At 42.5% G+C, this 18710-nt stretch overlaps 1 protein-coding gene across 2 annotated transcripts in view; it reads right to left on the reverse strand.

Moving 5' to 3' along the window:
* The window catches only part of GYG1 (glycogenin 1), a 75413-nt gene extending 60021 nt beyond the window's left edge, over positions 1-15392 (reverse strand). The window contains exon 1 of one of the 2 annotated variants that reach the window (XM_043595184.1): positions 15027-15392. In XM_043595184.1, coding sequence (XP_043451119.1) covers positions 15027-15078 — 52 coding nt within the window. In that variant the 5' untranslated portion in view covers positions 15079-15392. The remainder of the gene's footprint in view (positions 1-15026) is intronic. The other variant, XM_043595182.1, reaches the window with a different exon arrangement.
* Positions 15393-18710: the final 3318 nt, after the last annotated feature.

Here is an 18710-nt window from a genome sequence, read left to right on the forward strand (position 1 = left end):
TAACATTACTACTGACTATATTGAAATGAATGAATACATTATAAAGCACTTTATCTTTATTGCTGCCTGAAGTGATCCACAGAGAGTATAATTGCCAGCTGTGTATCCTAGGCACATAATTTCATTACCGGGCTCTTATGGAGCCATCAGTCCTGTGGATGGTCCTCTGCCTGACAAACCAGCCACAGAATTCCAAACTTGACTTAATGTCAAGTGCCGTATTGAGGTCAGTTCACCCTAGCCTGAATCCAGGAGATGCTACAGAAGCCTGGGGTGCCTGGGCCATTCTTAGAGTCTGCTCAAAAAGCCTGTCATGTTTCTGATAACCTGAGGACACAGCTTCTGAGCAAAGGGTCCCTCTAGGATGAAGTTGACCTATGGTTCCTTGGACTGTCCACAAATATTCTTAACAGGTGGTAACCCTAATTTTAATTCTCTAATCATATTTGTGTTCAAGGCAAGGACCAATCACCTTTTAGAAGTGGGGTGGTGAGGAGCTTAATACTGTTGTGGTCTTCGTGTGGGGGCTGGGGGCAATCCAGTTTCTCTCAGTATCTTGAAATATCACTTAACCTACCAACTGGAGATTAGTCCCAATTTGAGGGAGTGTGGGTGGTTAAAAAATTTCTGCCAGCACGCAAATATACCCTGGCTTCACACTTGGCTATGAATTTCTGTGGAATTATAGGAATTTAGAGGTAACCTTGTTCAGATCTCTCATTTCATAGATGAGGGATGAGAACTCACATTTACCTAGACCTCTTGAGTATCTAGTGCAGTTAGGAGCTTTTCATTTACTCTTTAGTTGGCTGATGAGGGAACTGATGATACCTTTGCCTGAGCATGTACAAAACATCACAGTCCCAAAGGAAAAAGAGTTTTGATTAAAGAGGAGAGAAAGGGGCACCTGGGTGGCTCAGTTGGTTAAGCGTCCGACTTCGACTCAGGTCATGATCTTGCAGTAAGAGACGCGAGTTCGAGCCCCACGTCGGGCTCTGTGCTGACAGCTCAGAGCCCGGAGCCTGCTTTCCGATTCTGTGTCTCCTTCTCTCTCTGCCCCTCCCCCACTCGTGCTCTGTCTGCCTCTCACAAAAATAAAAACAAACATTAAAAAAGAAAAAAAAAGAGGAGAGGATAGGGGTGCCTGGGTGGTTTAGTCAGTTAAGTGTCTGACTCTTGATCTTGGCTCGGGTCACGATCTCACAGTGTGTGACTTCGAGCCTTGCTGACAGTGCAGAGCCTGCTTGGGATTCTGTGTCTCCCCCTCTCTGCCCCTACCCTGCTCATTCTCTCTTTCTCTCTCAAAATAAAGAAAATTAAATGAAAATAAAGAAATACATACATACGTAAAGGAGAGGGTAAGAAGAGGAGCAGCCTTGGGGCAGGGCAGATATGGATGAGTTTGCTGGAAGATGGAGGAAGGGTGACAGAGGGAGGTTGCCCAGGATACACTGAACACACTCTGTACCTCAGTGAAAGACACTGGAAGTACAATCTCTGAGCCCATACCAGGACTGCCTTTGCCACAATATTCCAGGTTGTTGGTGTGCACTTTCAAGGTAAGTTTGATTGGAATCTAGAGAGGTGCGTTCCACCTCTCAAAAGATAAGGTGCTAACAACTGCTATGTGTATGATGTATCTTTATTTAAATTAATTTTTACAATCACCTTGGAGGTTGGTATGGTCCTTATTTTAGAGATGGACATTTCTTGGCCAGGTTCTCCCAGCAAATGGCAGATCTGGGATTAGAACCCAGGTTTGTCTGGCTCCAAATTTATGCGACAGAATTTCAAATGAGTAATTTAATCTCTACTCATTAAAAGTAGATTAAGGGGCACCTGGGTGGCTCGGTCGGTTAAGCGTCCAACTTTGGCTCAGGTCACGAGCTCATGGTTCGTGGGTTCAAGCCCTGGGTCGGGCTCTGTGCTGCCAGCTCGGAGCCCGGAGCCTGCTTCAGACTCTGTGCCTCCCTATCTCTTTGACCCTCCCCCACTTCCACGCATGCATGCTCTCTCTCAAAAATAAACAAATAAAACACTAAAAAAAAAAAAAAAGTAGATTCAATGACCTCATCCCTCCATTTTTAGGCTGTTTAAGCCAGTGCAGAGCACAATAGCACTGAGCATAACAGCATCAGAGGAAACAACCAGCAATAAGATAAGATGCCCCTTCAGCTTTTTCTAAATTCATGGTCTTAAGTACCTGTGTCATGTTTGCTAGCCTTCCAAATTCCTGGTGTAGTCTCCTTGAGTCCAGATGTCCAGCAACAGTTTATGATTAAACAGAATCCCCTCTCCTTATCATACCCTTCAGATAGAGTCCTACCACAAGAAACACAGCATCCCAAAACACTTCTCTTTGATTTAATGTTGATAGTCATTCTTGATTAATTAATTAATTAATTGATTGATTAATATAATCATATGAAAATATGGTACTGAGTGCCCTTAAAAGTCCACCAAGAAGAAAAATGTAATTAGGCGATATCGGGGTAAAGAAGTAAATCTTGGGAAGTGGCAGAAAGAGGAGGAAAGACGAATTCGGGACTGAGCGAATGTCACAGACTAACCAGGCAGGTTTTACCTGCACGGGGCGTGTGAGGGCATGTGTTTATCTGAAACCCTGGAAATCCTCCAGATTCAGTCCCACGAGCTATGTGACAACGGGCCGTCTTTGAAAGGAGCAAGGACACATCACTTTGGTTGGAATTCCTGGTCAGAGAGTGTGCGAGGAAAGATAACAGGCTGGCTTCCAGGTCTGATTAACCCTCTCCGTGGGTGCACCTGTCAAAAAGAACCCGCTATGGGAGGAGGTGTCCAGGGACGGGGGCTGGGGGGCTTTGGGCCACAGAGGGGAAAGGACGCACACAGGAAACATCCAGGACTTTACCAGTGTTGTTCTGCCGGGGAATTCCTTGGAGCCTGTAGCTCAGGTTTGCCAGAGTTGCCAAAGACAAACGCTTTCCCCTGCTGTCCCTTTCACTTCCCAAGTTAAGAAAACGTTAAGTCACCACAGAGGCTCCTAGGAAACGTCCAGCTGTCCTGCGAGGGCGGCTCATCTCTGTCCTGGAGGACCATGACTCTGCACTTCTTAAGGAACAGGTTGTTTGTTTGCTCATGTGTATCTATTTGTTTATATATCTTCATTACCCCTCCTCGTTTACTGGAGAAAACCTAGCTTTCTCAGTATGTAGCTGGAAAGCACATGATGGGGAAGATGTGGGTGTTTATAGCCATCTGTGGCCTTGAACATATTACCAGAGTCATTTGGATTTCTGTGGCTTTCTGTATGAAGCGAATCTCATAGGTAAATACAGAAATATTATATTCTTCATTGAGCAACATCACATCACCATCTTCTTAGAAGAGATGAAAGTCTTTCACCTTACAGCTCGTTCTTTCACTGTGAACAATCTTTTCTAACAGGACTTTCTTGGGATCACAAAATGTTACAACCAGAAGGGAGATAATGAATGAAAAAAAGAACTTTTCCACTGTAAAGGTCCATTCAAACACAGAAGTCCTTACAAATGCCTATATTAGGGGGAAAAACATCCAAATCCCCATGCTGCATTTGGAGTCTGTTTTCTGTTTGTTCTGTTCTCAGTAGGGAGAACAGCTCATTACTGTCCTGGGCACGAGCCTTTTATATACTTGAAAACCATTGCTGGCTAACCCTGTAACCCTCTCGCCTCTGAACAGAATTACCTTGGCTCCTTTAACCTCTCCTGATCTTTATTCCTCAGACCTCTAATCTCTTCTGTGGCTTTCTGTGAACTGACTCCAGTTTCTCCCTCTCCCCTATTAATTGCAGCCCCGAGGAAGGGTCTGCCCTGGTTTGTGTGGCTGAGCAGGGAAGACGGGAATGGAGAGGCGGGCAGTGACAGCAGAACTTGTTAGTGGACAAACACAACGGAAAACGGGGGAGGAGTAGGCAGTCTTTCCAGAAGTCAGAAGTCAGACTTCGCCATCAAATCATTTTCATTTCAGAGCTTTCCAAACAATGGCACACAAGTACATCAATGAACCATTTGCTTACCATTTAACAAGGCTTTGCTATAGGCTTGGCACTATAGGCCCGGGATCCAGGACACTGCCAATTCTTGGTCCCCAGGCAGAACCCTGCCTGCAGACGGTATATGTTTTGCTGTCATAAGTTAAGTCTGTGTTTTAATTGGTTACCGGTATTTTAAATTTAAGATATTACATCTACAATTTCACCTACAATTTTCAGTTTCTTTCAAATCCTGAAGGTTGGGGAATATGAGGCTTGTGTGTCAGGCCTGGGATCGTGTGCTAGAGCTGAGTAGTAGCTCCCCCGTATGAGTGGGGAACTGCCTTCAGTTTTCTTAAACCCCATCTGGCCCTTTATTATGGACTGAACCGTGTCCCCCCAAATTCATGTTTTGAAGCCCGAATCCCAGTGTGACCATATGTGGAGATAGGGCCTTCAAGAAGGCAATTGGAGGCAGGGGGGACAGGGTGCCTGGATGGCTCAGTTGGTTAAGGGTCTAGTTCTTGATTTTGGCTCAGTTTGTGAGTTCAAGCCCTGCATCGGGCTCTGTGTTGGTGGTGCAGAGTGTGCTTGGGATTCTCTCTCTGCCCCTTCCCTACTTGCACTGTCTCTGTTTCTCTCAAACAACAAACTTAAAAAAAAAAAAAAAAAAAGAAGGCAATTAGGGCCAGTGTCCTTATAAGAAGAGGAAGAGACACCAGAGAGCTCTCTCTCTCTCTCTCTTACCATGTATATACAGAGGAGAAGGAAAGGCCCTCAGACAGAGAGAAGGCAGCCATCTATTAGCCAGGAAGAGAGCTCTCACCAGAAACCAATGCTGATGGCACCTTAGATCTTGGACTTTCAACCTCCAGAGCTGTGAGAAAGTAAGCTTCTGTTGTTTGCGCCCCTGCTCTGTGGTGTTTTGTTATGGCAACCCAAGCAGACAAATACACCCATGTACTTCACTTTCTGCCTAGCTTCTGTGGGCATTTGAGTTTGAGACCCCTGCTCTATGTGCTTGGGAGTTAAAAGACTGAATATCTGGTTGGGGTATTTTGTCTACTTGTAGAGAAAGTTAAATGGAGAAATAATTTGTAACACAGGACATAATGTAAGAGATGTACAAACTGATGTCAAAGGATGGAACTGTCAATGGCTGGGATGGGAGGGAGAATAGAGATGTCTCCTTTGTGGGGAGATAGTGTGTCAGAAGGTTTTCGAGAGATTAGCAGGATTTCAACAGATGATGATGGAACATAAGGCAGCAGCAAAGGTTTGCAGGCATGAGAGTGGAGGGTATATTACTAGGTTTGACTAGCGTTCAGGGTCCATTGCGGGGGCAAAGGTGTGATAAGAGATGAGGCCAGAAAAGGAGAAGAAAGTCAGATTATGAGCCATGAATGAATGCCACACCGTAGGGTTTGGTTTAATTCTGGAATGAATGAGGAGTACCTGAGGGGATGGAGGATAGAATTGAGTGGATGAAAGGTATGGTTTAATTAATTCATTAAGCACATATTTGTTGGGAGCATCCAAAGTGCCAGGTACTTGCAAATACAGCCCTGGGCAAGGTGGGACGAAGTCTCTGCCCTCATGGAGCTGGCAGAAATAAACAATCGGCTGCATAACATAATGTCAAGGAGTGATGAATCCTATGAAGAAAAATAAAACAGTGCAAGAGGAGTAAGAGGGTAGAGGGTAATACGGCAGGTACTGCTTTGGATGCCCATGGTCAGGGAGGGCATGATATTTAGGCACAGCCTGAACGAAGTGAGAGAATGAATCATGTGGGTATTGGAGAATATAATTCCAGACAGAGAGAACAGCAAGTACAAAGGCCCTGAGGCAGCAGCACAGTTATGTTCATGGAACAACATAGAGGCCAATCTGGCTGGAGTAAACAATGGGAAGAATGATGGGCAGTGAGGCTGAAGTAGTCAAGGATCAGATCTTTATCTAGGAAGGGAACTCCAGTGCAATGGTGGGGGTGAGGAGGTGGGGGTGGAAGGGGGGTGGGACTGATCGAGGACCAGGACTGGAGCAGGGAGACACCCCCTAGGAGCTCATAGGAATGAAGAGGGCTGGATCAGGGTGGGCAATTGAGTTGCAATTGTAGAGTCATACATACTCTAGGAGAAGGATATATTTTGGACATAATGTGAAATCCCCAAACAGAGCTAGTCTTGGGGAAGACAGGACTTTGGGGACAGAATGAGGTGGGGTACTGACCTCCCAATCTCTGGATCAATCATGTGTAATAACAGCTGTCAGAGGAAGAGGATAATCAAAAGGTCTACAGTCTGCAACTGTCCCAAAGAAGGGTGAAGGCAGAGATTAGGGTTCATCTGTTTCCACAGCTCACAAGCCCAGGCACTGTCCATGGGGCATAAGGGAGAATGTAACCGTTCTTCCCCCCAAAAGTAGAACACTATCACTTAATACTACAGATTTCTGGCAAATGTCCCCAAACCTGGTTTGGTCTGGCCCTAGAATGAAATGACTTGTTCTAATAAATGGAAATAAAAAGAGTTGAAAGGCAATACAGAGGGAGTGGTCAATGCAGACCAGAATGTGGTTGGCTTGGTATAGTTTCCCTTGGGCATTTTTTTTTTTTTTTTTGAGTTTTAGTGACGAGGAGGTAAATAGTCCTTTGAGAGCCATATAAAGCTCTGCTTCCAGACTGCAATGGCCAGGGAGCATGGTCATCACCTTTGGCATTGTTCTCTAGATTTTTTACCCTTGGTGTTTTTCCTTTTCCTTGCTTGGCTGGGAGAATTATGAGCTCCTTTGGAAAGAATGCCGGGCTTTCTCCCTTGGCCCTGCTGTGGGCAAACGTTCAAAAAAATGTTAATTGTAAATATCTGTGATAAGAGTGCCCTCTTCTGGTATACCCTATTTGTCTTCAGCTGCTGTTTCCCTGACAATGCTGCATTTTTAGGCTTAATTATCTTTTTTTATTAAATTGACAAAGGAGTAAGGCAAAAGTCATTGTTGGGGATAAATTAATTTTACCCACTGTTTCTAGAACTTTCTTCCACAGTCCTAATCCTTATTTGGCCATAGTCTCTGAATCTTCTGACCCAATCTTTCTTTGGAATTTACACGTAACCTTTTATTAATTCACACACACACACACACACACGTAAAAATGGCAGAAAATCAAAGTGTGGAAGGGGTGTTGATACAATTCATTTGATTGCTTTTCTGCCTGTTATTTATTGAGTGCCTGCTCAGTTTGTTGCATGCTTGAGGCATAAGCCTTTTTAGGACCTTCCGGATCCTAAATGAGTAAGGTACAGTCCTCATCTTTGCCGAGTTTGGTGGTGGGAAAGATGGATGAGTAAATATAAAATTATAACGGCAAGTGACAAAAAACTGAGGTGTGAACTGTGAAGTGAGTGGTCACAGGGGGACGTGAATTAATATCTTTGGTGATTCAAACACAAAGATGAAAAAAATGTATGCCTCCCTGACCTGAATTATTTCTCCTGACAGTCACATTTCTCTGTGCACTAGACCTCAGGATTCTACCCACAAATAATGATAGGTTTAATATATTTCTGTGTTACTAATGTCACAAAGTGAGTTTGGATCTGAAAGGGATGTGTGAGTATACACACACACACACACACACACACACACAGTTTTCTCCTAATTTTTTTCTTCTATGTTCAAGGGAAAATGTTTCCTTTTATACCTTGAATATTTGGAGAAACTCGACATATCTAGCTTCAGCAAATTAAATATTGCTTTTAATTGCAGAATACCAGTGTACAATGAAAAAGGTTATGTATGGGTTTTGCTAGAAAGCATTGTTCTGATAGAAATTATTTTCCTCCATATAAAGGAGGAGTTATCTTTAATGAGACCCTCCAAATTTTGTTCTTTGCAAAGGAGAGGCTTGCTCCCCTCCTGGTCTCTTGTGACATTTATCCATTGGCTTTAACCCACAATCTTGTATCTATGGGGCTCTGAAAGTTACCCAGTTTCCCAATGACTCTTAACCTTTTATTTTGTTTTATTTGGAAAATTTATTAATGCAGTTTTTCTATGTCACTAATCTTCTGCATAAGAAAAGCTTTAATTAAAACTGGGAGAGAGAGTGAGTCTATAGTGAATTACATTGGTTCCTCATATCTATCCTTGGCTATACATGCAAATGAAATGTATTGGTGATATTTTGGGGGTATACTTCTCACCAGACATAGATGGTATTGTTTATTATTTTATTTTTATTTATTTTAGTTATTTAAAGTATTTATTTTATTTTTAATCACTTAGGATTCCTTTTGCATCTGCATAAATTTGGTCATCTTTTTAATTTCTTTCTCAATAATGGTTTTAACTCTCAACTATGTACTAAAAGAAAACTTTTCTTTCCCTTAAAGTCAAACTGAAAACCTTCCTTTCTCGTAGGACAGCTATCCCTAGGACTCTTGTTTTGGTTCACTATGCTTCTGTTGCTCATTCTGCACCCTGTCCAAAACTATCTTCTAAACTCAGGAATTTCTAAGAGAATCTTAGAGAAGTAGCCACAAAATCTGTAAGTTATACCCTGAGAAACCCTGATCTGGGGCATCATCTTGGCGATTTAAAATAAAAACCTCAAGTGGACTTGGAGAATACAGAAGCTCAGTGTAACTCTGAATCTGGTTGGTCCTTAGTCTGTCTCAATGATCCACTATGGGTGGAGCCACGAGGGCTGTGCCTCTACACCCGTGGTGGACAACTGAGCCTTCCAATTCTGTTGACTTGGTTTTTTTTTTTTTTTTCTTTTGGTGGCGGCAGAGGTGCTAAATCAAAAATAGAAGTGAAACACAATATTCAAAATGGCAGTGAGAAGTAAACAGAGGTGAGGGAATCAGTAAGACAGAGGGGACAGAGTCAGGGCACTCGAGTTCCATTGGCTCTGTCACTCATGCGCTATTGCCCTAGAGCAAGCCATGCATGTGCTAGGGGCCTCATTTTCCCTACTCTAGAGTGACCAGGGCATCTTGTGGGAGGTTCAGGTAGGATGAGGAAAAGGAGATGGGGTGAAATATTTGAGGCTTAGGGTCCCCACCCTGGTTTCAACCTAAGCACCTCAATTTCATTCTGTTTTACGTGTTTTGCTTCATCATAAGACCTTGTGTGAAGAAAACAAAAGATCTTTGATCCAGCAAAACAAAACAAACACCTTCATTAGACTTAACGATTTCCAAATTTCCTACTAGCTCTACAATTCTAGGAGAATCAGAATGGTGGTATTCGTTGTTTTCCTGCCCAGTATCAAATGATGACTTCCTTCTGATTTTCCTGCAGTCATCTTGTGACTATTATGGCAAAGCCTGAGGCTGTCAGAGGCCACCACAGACAGCTTAGGCATCGAGCCAGTCCCAAGGCAGCCAAACAGAGGTGGATCCTGGTGGCAGACTTTAATTTCAGGATGAAGCGTCACCTGTGGCTATAGTGTCTTCCAGGATTTTCAGTTACATGAGTCAATAAATTCCACCCCCACCTCCCTTTCTGCTTAAGCCATTTAAATTCAGTTTTTCTGTCACTTGCAACCAAACGATTCTAATTGGATCAGATAGTGTTTAAAATATAGTCAACGAATGTTTACTGCAATGTCATAGAGTACCAAATAATAAATGCTTGAGATACAAATCAAGGAACTATTTTTGTCATCAACAACTTAACTTTAACATGCTGACCTTTGTGTAAGGAAATCAGTCCTGATTTACTACCAATAGGACATTCCCTTTGACTTGTTTAATTAACTAGTGATGAAAACTCTTACTTGTGAAGCAATTAAATGGATAGTTTTGGTCTCACTAACATGTTGAGGCCATTTGAACTCATATGGAGGTGGATAAATCTACCAAATGTAAAACCAATAAAAGCAGATAATTGCAACACTACAAAGCACATTGAAGGAAACAGGGCTAAAATCTCCCCTACTCATCTTTTTGAGAATGTACATTGTAACAACTCTTTTAGGGCAATTTGACAATATTGCCCAAAGCCTTAGAACTGTGGTCCTATTTGGATTTGGCAATCTCACTTCTAGAAATGTATCCTAAGAACTAACTGTGGATATACACAAAATCTTAGATATGGAGATATCCATAACTACATTGATTACAAAAGCATAAACACACACACACACACACACACACACACACACACAAACTGTTATGGGTAGAACTGTATCCCCCACCCACCCAGCCCAATGCATATGCTAAAATCCTAACCTTCATTACTTCAGAATGTGACTGTATTTGGAAATAGAGCCTTTGAAGAGGAAATAAAAATAAAAATGAGGTCATATAATTGGGCTCTAATCCAATATGACTGGTGTCCTTATAAGAAGAGGTGATTAGAACACAGACACACACACACACAGAAGATCATAGGAGATACCAGAGGAAGACAGCCATCTACACACCAAGGAGAGAGGCTGATAACCTTGATCTCAGACTTCTGGCCTCTAGGACCTTGAGAAAATTAATTTCTGTTGCTTTAGCCACCAGTCTACGGTACTTTGTTATGGCAGCCCAAGAAAACCAGTGCACGCACACACATGCACTTACACACACACACAGGCATGTAATGTCGAGCAGTATGGGACTAGTTAAATATGTATGGCTCATCCACACAATGGAAACCCGTTTATCCCATTTAAAATGATGCAGATAAATACTGTTATGAAAAACTCTTGCTGATATGTTATTAGGTAAACTAGATTATCACACAGTATGTATAGTATACTCCTTATTTATAAAAACATCTATGTGTACATATATAATGGATATTAATTTGGTCTAAGAGAAAATACTTTCCTTTGTTCAGAAAAGTGAAAAATGGCTCTGCTAGCAGTTGGATCATGATGTTGCCAAGTGGAAATTAACAATGTTTACAGAATATAAAGAATGCTCATACAGTGACATTCTGGCTATGTTTGGAACAAGATAAAGACAAGGCCACTCTATAACCATAAAGATAACTAAATATCTTCTCTAACACTGATGACTGCTGCTTTCTTTTTATATTTTTATTAAAAAATTTTTTTAACTTTATTTATTTTGAGAGAGAGAGAGTGAGCAAATGGGGAAGGGGTAGAGAGAGAGGGGCAGAGAGAATTCCAAGCAGGGTCTGTGCTGATAGCAGATGTGGGGCATGATCTCATGAACCTTGAGATAGTGACCTGAACTGAAATCAAGAGTTGGTCACTTAACTGACTGAGCCACCCAGGCGCCCCATCTTTTTAAACTGATATCTCTCACTTCAGTTTTTTCCTTTCAGGGTGAAAATTAAGATAGTCATCAGCAAATTCCCTTTCTTTTTGACAGAATCCAATCCAAATTTGATCCCTGTTGCCCTAATGTCTCCTTAAAAGTATCCATATAAAACCTCACTGCCCTGAGAAGCCCCTCTCAACTCCCTTTTCAGTGGCTTTGGTCAATAGGCTTTAAGAGTTCTAGATGAGGTAACTTTGGCCCTCTCCCACTCACCAGAACTGGCTGGAAATTCCATCTCAGCTGAGTTTTATATAGAGGACAGCAAACAGAGGGGTTACAAATGGTCAGGTCTCTGTGGGAGCTCATTATCCTTTTTCTAAGATGGCAGCTTCATTTCCTCAGCCAAACTGGGTATGAGGATCTTATGCTATAGGATAAGGCCAAAAATCTTGGGCTCAATTCCCCATTCACAGGAGGCTCTGTGGGGTGGACCCTGGGTCTTCCCCATTCACAGAACCCACTGCCACTGGCCTCCTCCCTAGTGAACCTTCTGTCCTCCTGGCTTAGACCTCCTCTACTCAACACCAGCCTCCTTCTGGGTAGGGGAGGCCTCAGCCTTCTTGTGCCCCCTAGCTTCCATTTCTAGTTCTGCAATGGAGCAATGGAGCTCAGGCTCAGGATGCAGAGTTGGCTTAGGAATGAAAAAGAATAAAATACCTCTCATTCTTTTTTAGCAGTGAGTTCAGCACACATCAATCTGTGACTAATACCCTGGCACATATTCTAGAAAGGGTTCTGAATATATAACCTGAAGGGTTAAAGTAAGTGTCTCTACAGTTGTATTATGGACCTTTAAAAAGGTTTCTGTAGGTTGGGGCGCCTGGGTGGCGCAGTCGGTTAAGCGTCCGACTTCAGCCAGGTCATGATCTCCCGGTCTGTGAGTTTGAGCCCCGCGTCAGGCTCTGGGCTGATGGCTTGGAGCCTGTTTCCGGTTCTGTGTCTCCCTCTCTCTCTGCCCCTCCCCCTCCCCCGTTCATGCTCTGCCTCTCTCTGTCCCCAAAATAAATAAAAATGTTGAAAAAAAAATTAAAAAGGTTTCTGTGGGTTACTTACTTTTTCTTTCTAATTTTTGTTACATCGAATATTTGCTTTCAAAATAAGAAAAAAGTATGTCATTTATTTTTAACTAATGGAAGGGAAAATCAGAGAATAAGAAGAGGTGGAGGGTGAAAGGAAGAAACCAGGGCCTTCCATGGTGGGTGCAGAGGTGTATCACTGCAGTGCGAACACAGGACAGCCCTGGAGGTTGGTATTCCCTGGAATTCTGGAGTAAAGACATCAGACTTTTGGCTCTGATTTGCACTTGTAAGAATATTTTAAGTGGCTTTTTTACCCTCTGTTTATCAATGAATACAAGGTAGCCCCATGGAGGCAGTAGGCGGTAATGGGAGTTCCTAACTGGGGAGAAATTTTCTTTGGAAAGGGAAATGGCATGATGGGTTTTATCCCTGGTTTTATATTAGAATTACTGATACCTGGGCCATACCTCCAGTGATCTAGTTGGTTATTGCTTAAAGGAAGCAGAGGGTGGGTGCAGAATGGAGCCCTCAATACAAAATTCTCCTATTCATAATTTTCCCTAGGGCCATCTTTGAAAGGAAAAGTGGGACTACAGATTATTTCTTTCCATCAGTGTTTTCTCAGGTATGGTATGTGTACCATTGGTACAAAAACTATGCATGTCGTTGCAGGGAAAAGCATTTCAAAACAGTTTTTAATGGTGTATACTTATATTGTATATTAGAAAAATTAGAAAAAATATACATCAAAGTTATGATTTTATAGTAGTGAAAGAACTTTAAAAAATGAAATTCATTTATATAAAATGCAAGTCAATCGATATATTAGGTAAATCAGATACAGATAAGTTAGATAAATTAGGTAAATTGCAGTGCAGGTGGTACATGGACATGGCAAAAATCAAGATGGTATGCATGTCTTTAGACTGGGAAATACAAGCAAAAATTGCTTTATCACACCTTTTTGAAAGAGGTGAGCTTTGGGCAGTGATTCAGAGTCGTGCCTCCAAACACTGGACTGAAAATATGTGGGGCTGGCTGAGAGCTTGCAGAAAAAGAGATTCCAGGTTTTAGTTCCTAAGACCTGGGATGGGGTCCAGGACTGTGTCTTTTCCTGAAGCTTTCCTGGTGGTGCTGGCGCAGTCTGGTCTGGGGACCTTGAAGAAGGGAGCAATGCCTCTTTGGGCCTGGAAGAGCAGTAGTTCTTTAAGATAATGAAACTTATTTTAAGTATTTGCTGGCTGTGAAGCCTATTCATTGTTGTTGACTGCCATCAGCATGGCTTTGTAAACTTTTAATTTTTAAACTGCGCCTCTGGGTCTCAGCATTGAGCGAGTGTGTGAAAATTAAAATACACACAAGCAAGCACACTATACCCCTGCCGAAACCACATTTCAATCTGATTTAACCAATTAAACAAACAGGAGTGAATTACACCATTAGGCTCCACAGGGCTGCCAGAGCAAACCGACAGCGTGGTGCAGACCGGGCATGGGAGTCATAAAGTGCATGTTTCTAGTGGAAAGGAGATGCTCGAGTGGGAGCTGTTTCACGGCAAATTGATGTTTACTCAGTGAGTTTCAGAGGAATCATTGTGAGGCAGCTGGGAGGGAGCACTCTGGGATGGAAACCCTGCATTGGGGCCCAGAGTCCTGTGAGAAGGCGATAAGAGAGGAGTGCCGAAGAAGAGACATCAGACACTGGAAAGCTGCAATCCCACCAGATTGGGGATGGGGGGCGGGGACAAGGGGGAGATGAAAGACTAAGAGAAAGCTGGCAGCACCAGAGGGCACAGAGACTTTACTGAAAGGCTGGTGAAGTCCTCCACTTGAACAGCAGCAAATAGTTGCTGTTGGGGAGAGGGGCGCAAAATATTATCCTAGAGGACACTTAGGGAACAGAATAAATTCTTTAAGGAAATCATTAAGAGCAAATACCCATCTAGGTAGTTTCAGCAAGTGACTATCTTGAATCTCCTGTGGCAGTCCTTAGTTCAATGGCTCTGTTTTATGGTCCAACTGGGTGTTAATGTCATATGCCCTGATTTTAGGGTCAGAAAAAAATGAGGAAAGGATCTGGGGTTAGAAGGCCAAGATGGCATCCCGATGGCCCTGCTCCAGTGTAAGCTGGGACATGTGAATTGCAGAAGCTGATAGACTGGGGGCAAGCGTGGATTCCTGGACCTCCCAAGCAAAGGGGACAATTGCCAGGGGCCAGGCCACTCAGCAGGGTTTCCAGAGGTAGTGGCCACTGTTTTTCACCTACTTCCAATTCAAAAAGTCCTACTCACAGACTCCTAGTCAAATTCAAATTGTTCTCTTTATCTGATGGAAAATTTTCATACCATGCCAAAGAAACGGGACAAAGATTTGTCTTATTTCTATTTACTGTTGCCTTTCCTTATCAGTTTCTTCATACATACATACTTTTAAAACTAGTTCCACTATTTCGGTCCCCTTTTGCTGTTATTCTTATGGAGACTGATGTTACAGGATTTTGGATACAATTTTCAAAGACATGGGCATTATGACACTTTGATTATACTGTGGAATAATTTTATAAAGTAATTTGAGTTTTGGGGGGAGATAGAAAATAGAGCTTAGCAAAGTTTTTCCACTAGGTGTCACTCTTGATCCAATTAAACCCGCTAGCGGTGTTTATAAATAGAAGTATATCTATAAAACATTGATATCCTTGGTTACGTAAACATGAATAACAAAATGTCCCCACCTGTGTGTTCTGAAGTCCTTTCCCGGTAATCTCTGTCATAAAAGGCGACCATACATCAGTTCTCTGGAGGACTAATTCCTATCACAGCCACTTTTGTTGTGAGACCTTGAGACTTCTTTGGCGTTGCCAGCTGGCCGCTGAAGTCGGAGCCTTAATTCGCTGGTTTTTTTTTTTTTTTTTTTTTTCTTTTGTCACAGGACCCTGCCCCTTCGGGATCACGTTGGAATCTCCTGTGATTAGAGCTCATGTTTCCAGAATGCCACATTTCCGGTTGCTGCTCCCAGGAGTGCTGTCTGCGGGTCTCTCCAGGCTGCACCTTCAGCGGGCCCCACGTGTCCTGCATCCCCCCGCGCTCCCACCCCGCCGCTTCCACTGGCCGCAGTGAGCCTGCCAAAGGGCATGGGGAAGTTCAGGGACACGCGGCCCTGGGAGGTCGGCTCTTACCGCGGCCGTTCTGGGGCGGGGCTGGTAAAGTCGCTGCTGGCAACTTTGAATTTCAGAATATGGGATTATTGGATTGGTCACGAGTACTGGCCAAATTTGACTCGTTTCTCGTTTGCACTGCTTCAGGGATAGAAATAGCAACGATCCGATTCAGAGAGACTGTCTGGGGTTTTAATTAAAAAATAGGCCTTATTCTTATTTTAAAAATGTTATTCTTCAATATATAAGGAGATCACCTTCAGAGAAGAAATAGGGCACTGATAACTAATATTTATGTAGCACTTTCTGATTCATGAGGTTGTCTCAAATTCATTACCTGTGTTACCTTCAGCATAACCCTGGGAGATGAGTATTAATACTACTGTGTTTCTGACTGGGCCTACAGCTGTGGTGTTCCATGCTTGCTAAACTGGAATTTTAATCCAGACAACCTGATTCCAAAAGCTATGAAGTCCCTTAAACCAGGTTCTTAAGTAAGGTGTACATCAAAATGTCCTGGTGAATTTTTCAGTATATGTGCTCCCAGATCCACGCTGAACATTGTCAGAATTCCCTGATACTGTGTTCATTCAACAGTAAAACACAAAATAGGCATATAATATCACATTAGGTAATGATAGATGTTTTGGGAAGAAAAAACAAAGCAGACTGAGGAAGTAGAGGGTGACGGGGTGCTATTTTAGGAAGGATCAGTTGGGGAAAGCCAATCTCTCCAAGGAGGGGATATCTGAACTCAGGCCTGAATGAAGTGGGGCCGTCAACTTTGCAGCTGTAGGTGGGAAGGATGTTTTAGCAGAGGGACTAGCAAGTGCAAAGGCCCTGAGGCAGGAGTGTGCTTGGTGTGTGAAAAAAGGCCATGTAGCTGGAATGGAGTTAATTAGGGGAGAGTGCCAGGAGACGGGCTGGGAGATAGCCTGGAGCCAGATGTTAGGCCTTCAACTGGTGTTGCACGACTTTAAAAACAGGTGCGAGCACAAGTCTTCACTCCTCTAATGATCTTTTTTTCTTTTACCTTGCTGAGCAATGAAAAGGAAAAACAGGGAAGATAAAAGCACAGCTAAAATACAGCCCTGATGAGCTGCCACCATTGCAATCCCCATGAAGCTGCAGTCAGGGCTGTTCGAGAGACCAAGTAGACTGAAAATGGTTAGTGGTGAATGAGTAGCTGCTAATTTGATAATCACCGTGAATCCGAGTGAAACAGATTTGTTCGCCTCACTGTCTACAATTTACTTTTATTTGTGATTGAATTGTAATTTCCATTTAAAATCATTATAAGGAAACAATACGTTCCCATCACGCTCACTTAAGTGCCATCCTGGAGTTTTTAGTTTTGCTTTAACATTAAATCTGGTCATGCTGTCTTTCATCCCCACCATCAGGATTTTCTCTTAAGATGCTGTTCTTTTCCTTGTTGTGTTTATCACATGGGGGCAAACTACGCATGCCTGGAGAAACAATGATCACATTTCACTTCTAAGGTAAGTACAGATTGGTTACCTTTGACATTTTCTCTTAAGAGCATTAAAGATCTCCCATAATTTTGGGAAAAACAATCTTCCACAGAGGTAATTTTAAAAATATATTTATTAAAGCAGGAATAGAATGCCATATCCACACAGTTTAAGTCCACGACAAATACAGTTACGTTAGATAGTACTCATGTTAACTTGTTTTCTATATTCCCAGATTTATTATTTTAACTACCATCTGGAAAATAACATGATATGCTATGATTAGGCACTTGTTTAAGCTAGCTGGAAAAGTCAGAGGAGGGGGACTCTAGGTGAGAAATGCAGGTAATTTTGCCTGGGATAGCCCACTCATGAGCCCACACTCCGAGTGGCCGGCACACCACAGTTAAGGAATAACTTCACACACACCTTCGATGACATCAGAATATGGCAGTAATGAAGCAGATTGTGAAACCGGACGTAAAATGTGATCCTATATTTGGTAAAACAAAGTCATATGTTTATATATGCATTAAATAATTTCTAGAATTATATTCTCAGAATATTGCCAGTGGTATTCTTAAAAAATTTTTTTTAATGTTTATTTTATTTTTGAGAGAGAGAGAGAGAGACAGAGTGTGAACAGGGGTGGAGCAGAGAGAGAGGGAGACACAGAATCTGAAGCAGGCTCCAGGCTCTGAGCCCTCAGCACAAAGCCTGACATGGGGCTTGAACTCACGAACCGTGAGATCGTGACCTAAGCAGAAGTCGGACGCTTAACCAACTGAGCCACTCAGGTGCCTCACCAGTGGTGTTCTTTTAATGGAAGGTGGTTTCTGAGTGATTTCATTTGTATTTTTTGCGTATCCATACTTCCTAAGATGAATATCTACTTGTGTAACAAAGAAAAACGCGTACAATAAAGTTTGTGTACTTTTATATTATAGAAAAACACCACTAAAAGTTTTCTTTTCTTCTTTTTTTTTAAACTGGTGTTTGCTGCATGGTTTCCTCTCAGCCTCATTGCTTGTTTAATATCTCACCAATGAATGATTGATTCCTACTTATTTTACTTCAGCACAAACTTTGCCTTCCACAATAAAAAAACATAGCTTGATGCCTCTGTACATTTTTTCTGTTTTTATTATAATCACTCCATCTCTACACCACAGAGGAAGAGATGATTTTTCCATGTGACTGTTAATGGTCTTCTGGAGATAGGCCTCAGGGAGTTCAGGATTCTGGATCCCACTGCCTGCTATTTCTCTTCCGTCCACTAGAGGGAAGCAGATGACAGAAGGACTCTTGGGCCATCAAGGTTTACTTGTGTTGACAGCTTTCTGGGAGATAAGTGAGAAATGGCCCAGGCATAGTTAGTTGGCTGGGTGTCACAGTGACTCTGTCATTCAGAAAGCCATATGGTTTATTTGTATTGGTGCAAATTAACAACAGAATGTTTCCCTCTCCCCTGAACTATGGAGATGCAGAAAATTAACTTCTGCCCCGTTGTTAGGAGTTTCCGAAGATACCAACCACACGAATGCGCACCCGTAGGAATAGGACTTGCACCACATAAGGTTTTGTTTTGTTTTTGTATGAGATTTGTGCTCTCTACACTACGCACTGTTGGAGGTTCTGGTTACTAAATTTGAGGCAGGGCTGACCTAAAGTTGAGGTATGAAACAAAGGTGAACTGTTCTTGCCCTTCTGGTGTATAGAATACAAAATCCAGATAATGGGGGTAGAAAATCTACATACAATTAAGGGGATGTAAAGGGATGGTGAC

The sequence above is a fragment of the Prionailurus bengalensis genome, chromosome C2, assembly GCF_016509475.1.
Source record: "Prionailurus bengalensis isolate Pbe53 chromosome C2, Fcat_Pben_1.1_paternal_pri, whole genome shotgun sequence".
In the NCBI taxonomy this organism is placed as follows: domain Eukaryota; kingdom Metazoa; phylum Chordata; class Mammalia; order Carnivora; family Felidae; genus Prionailurus; species Prionailurus bengalensis.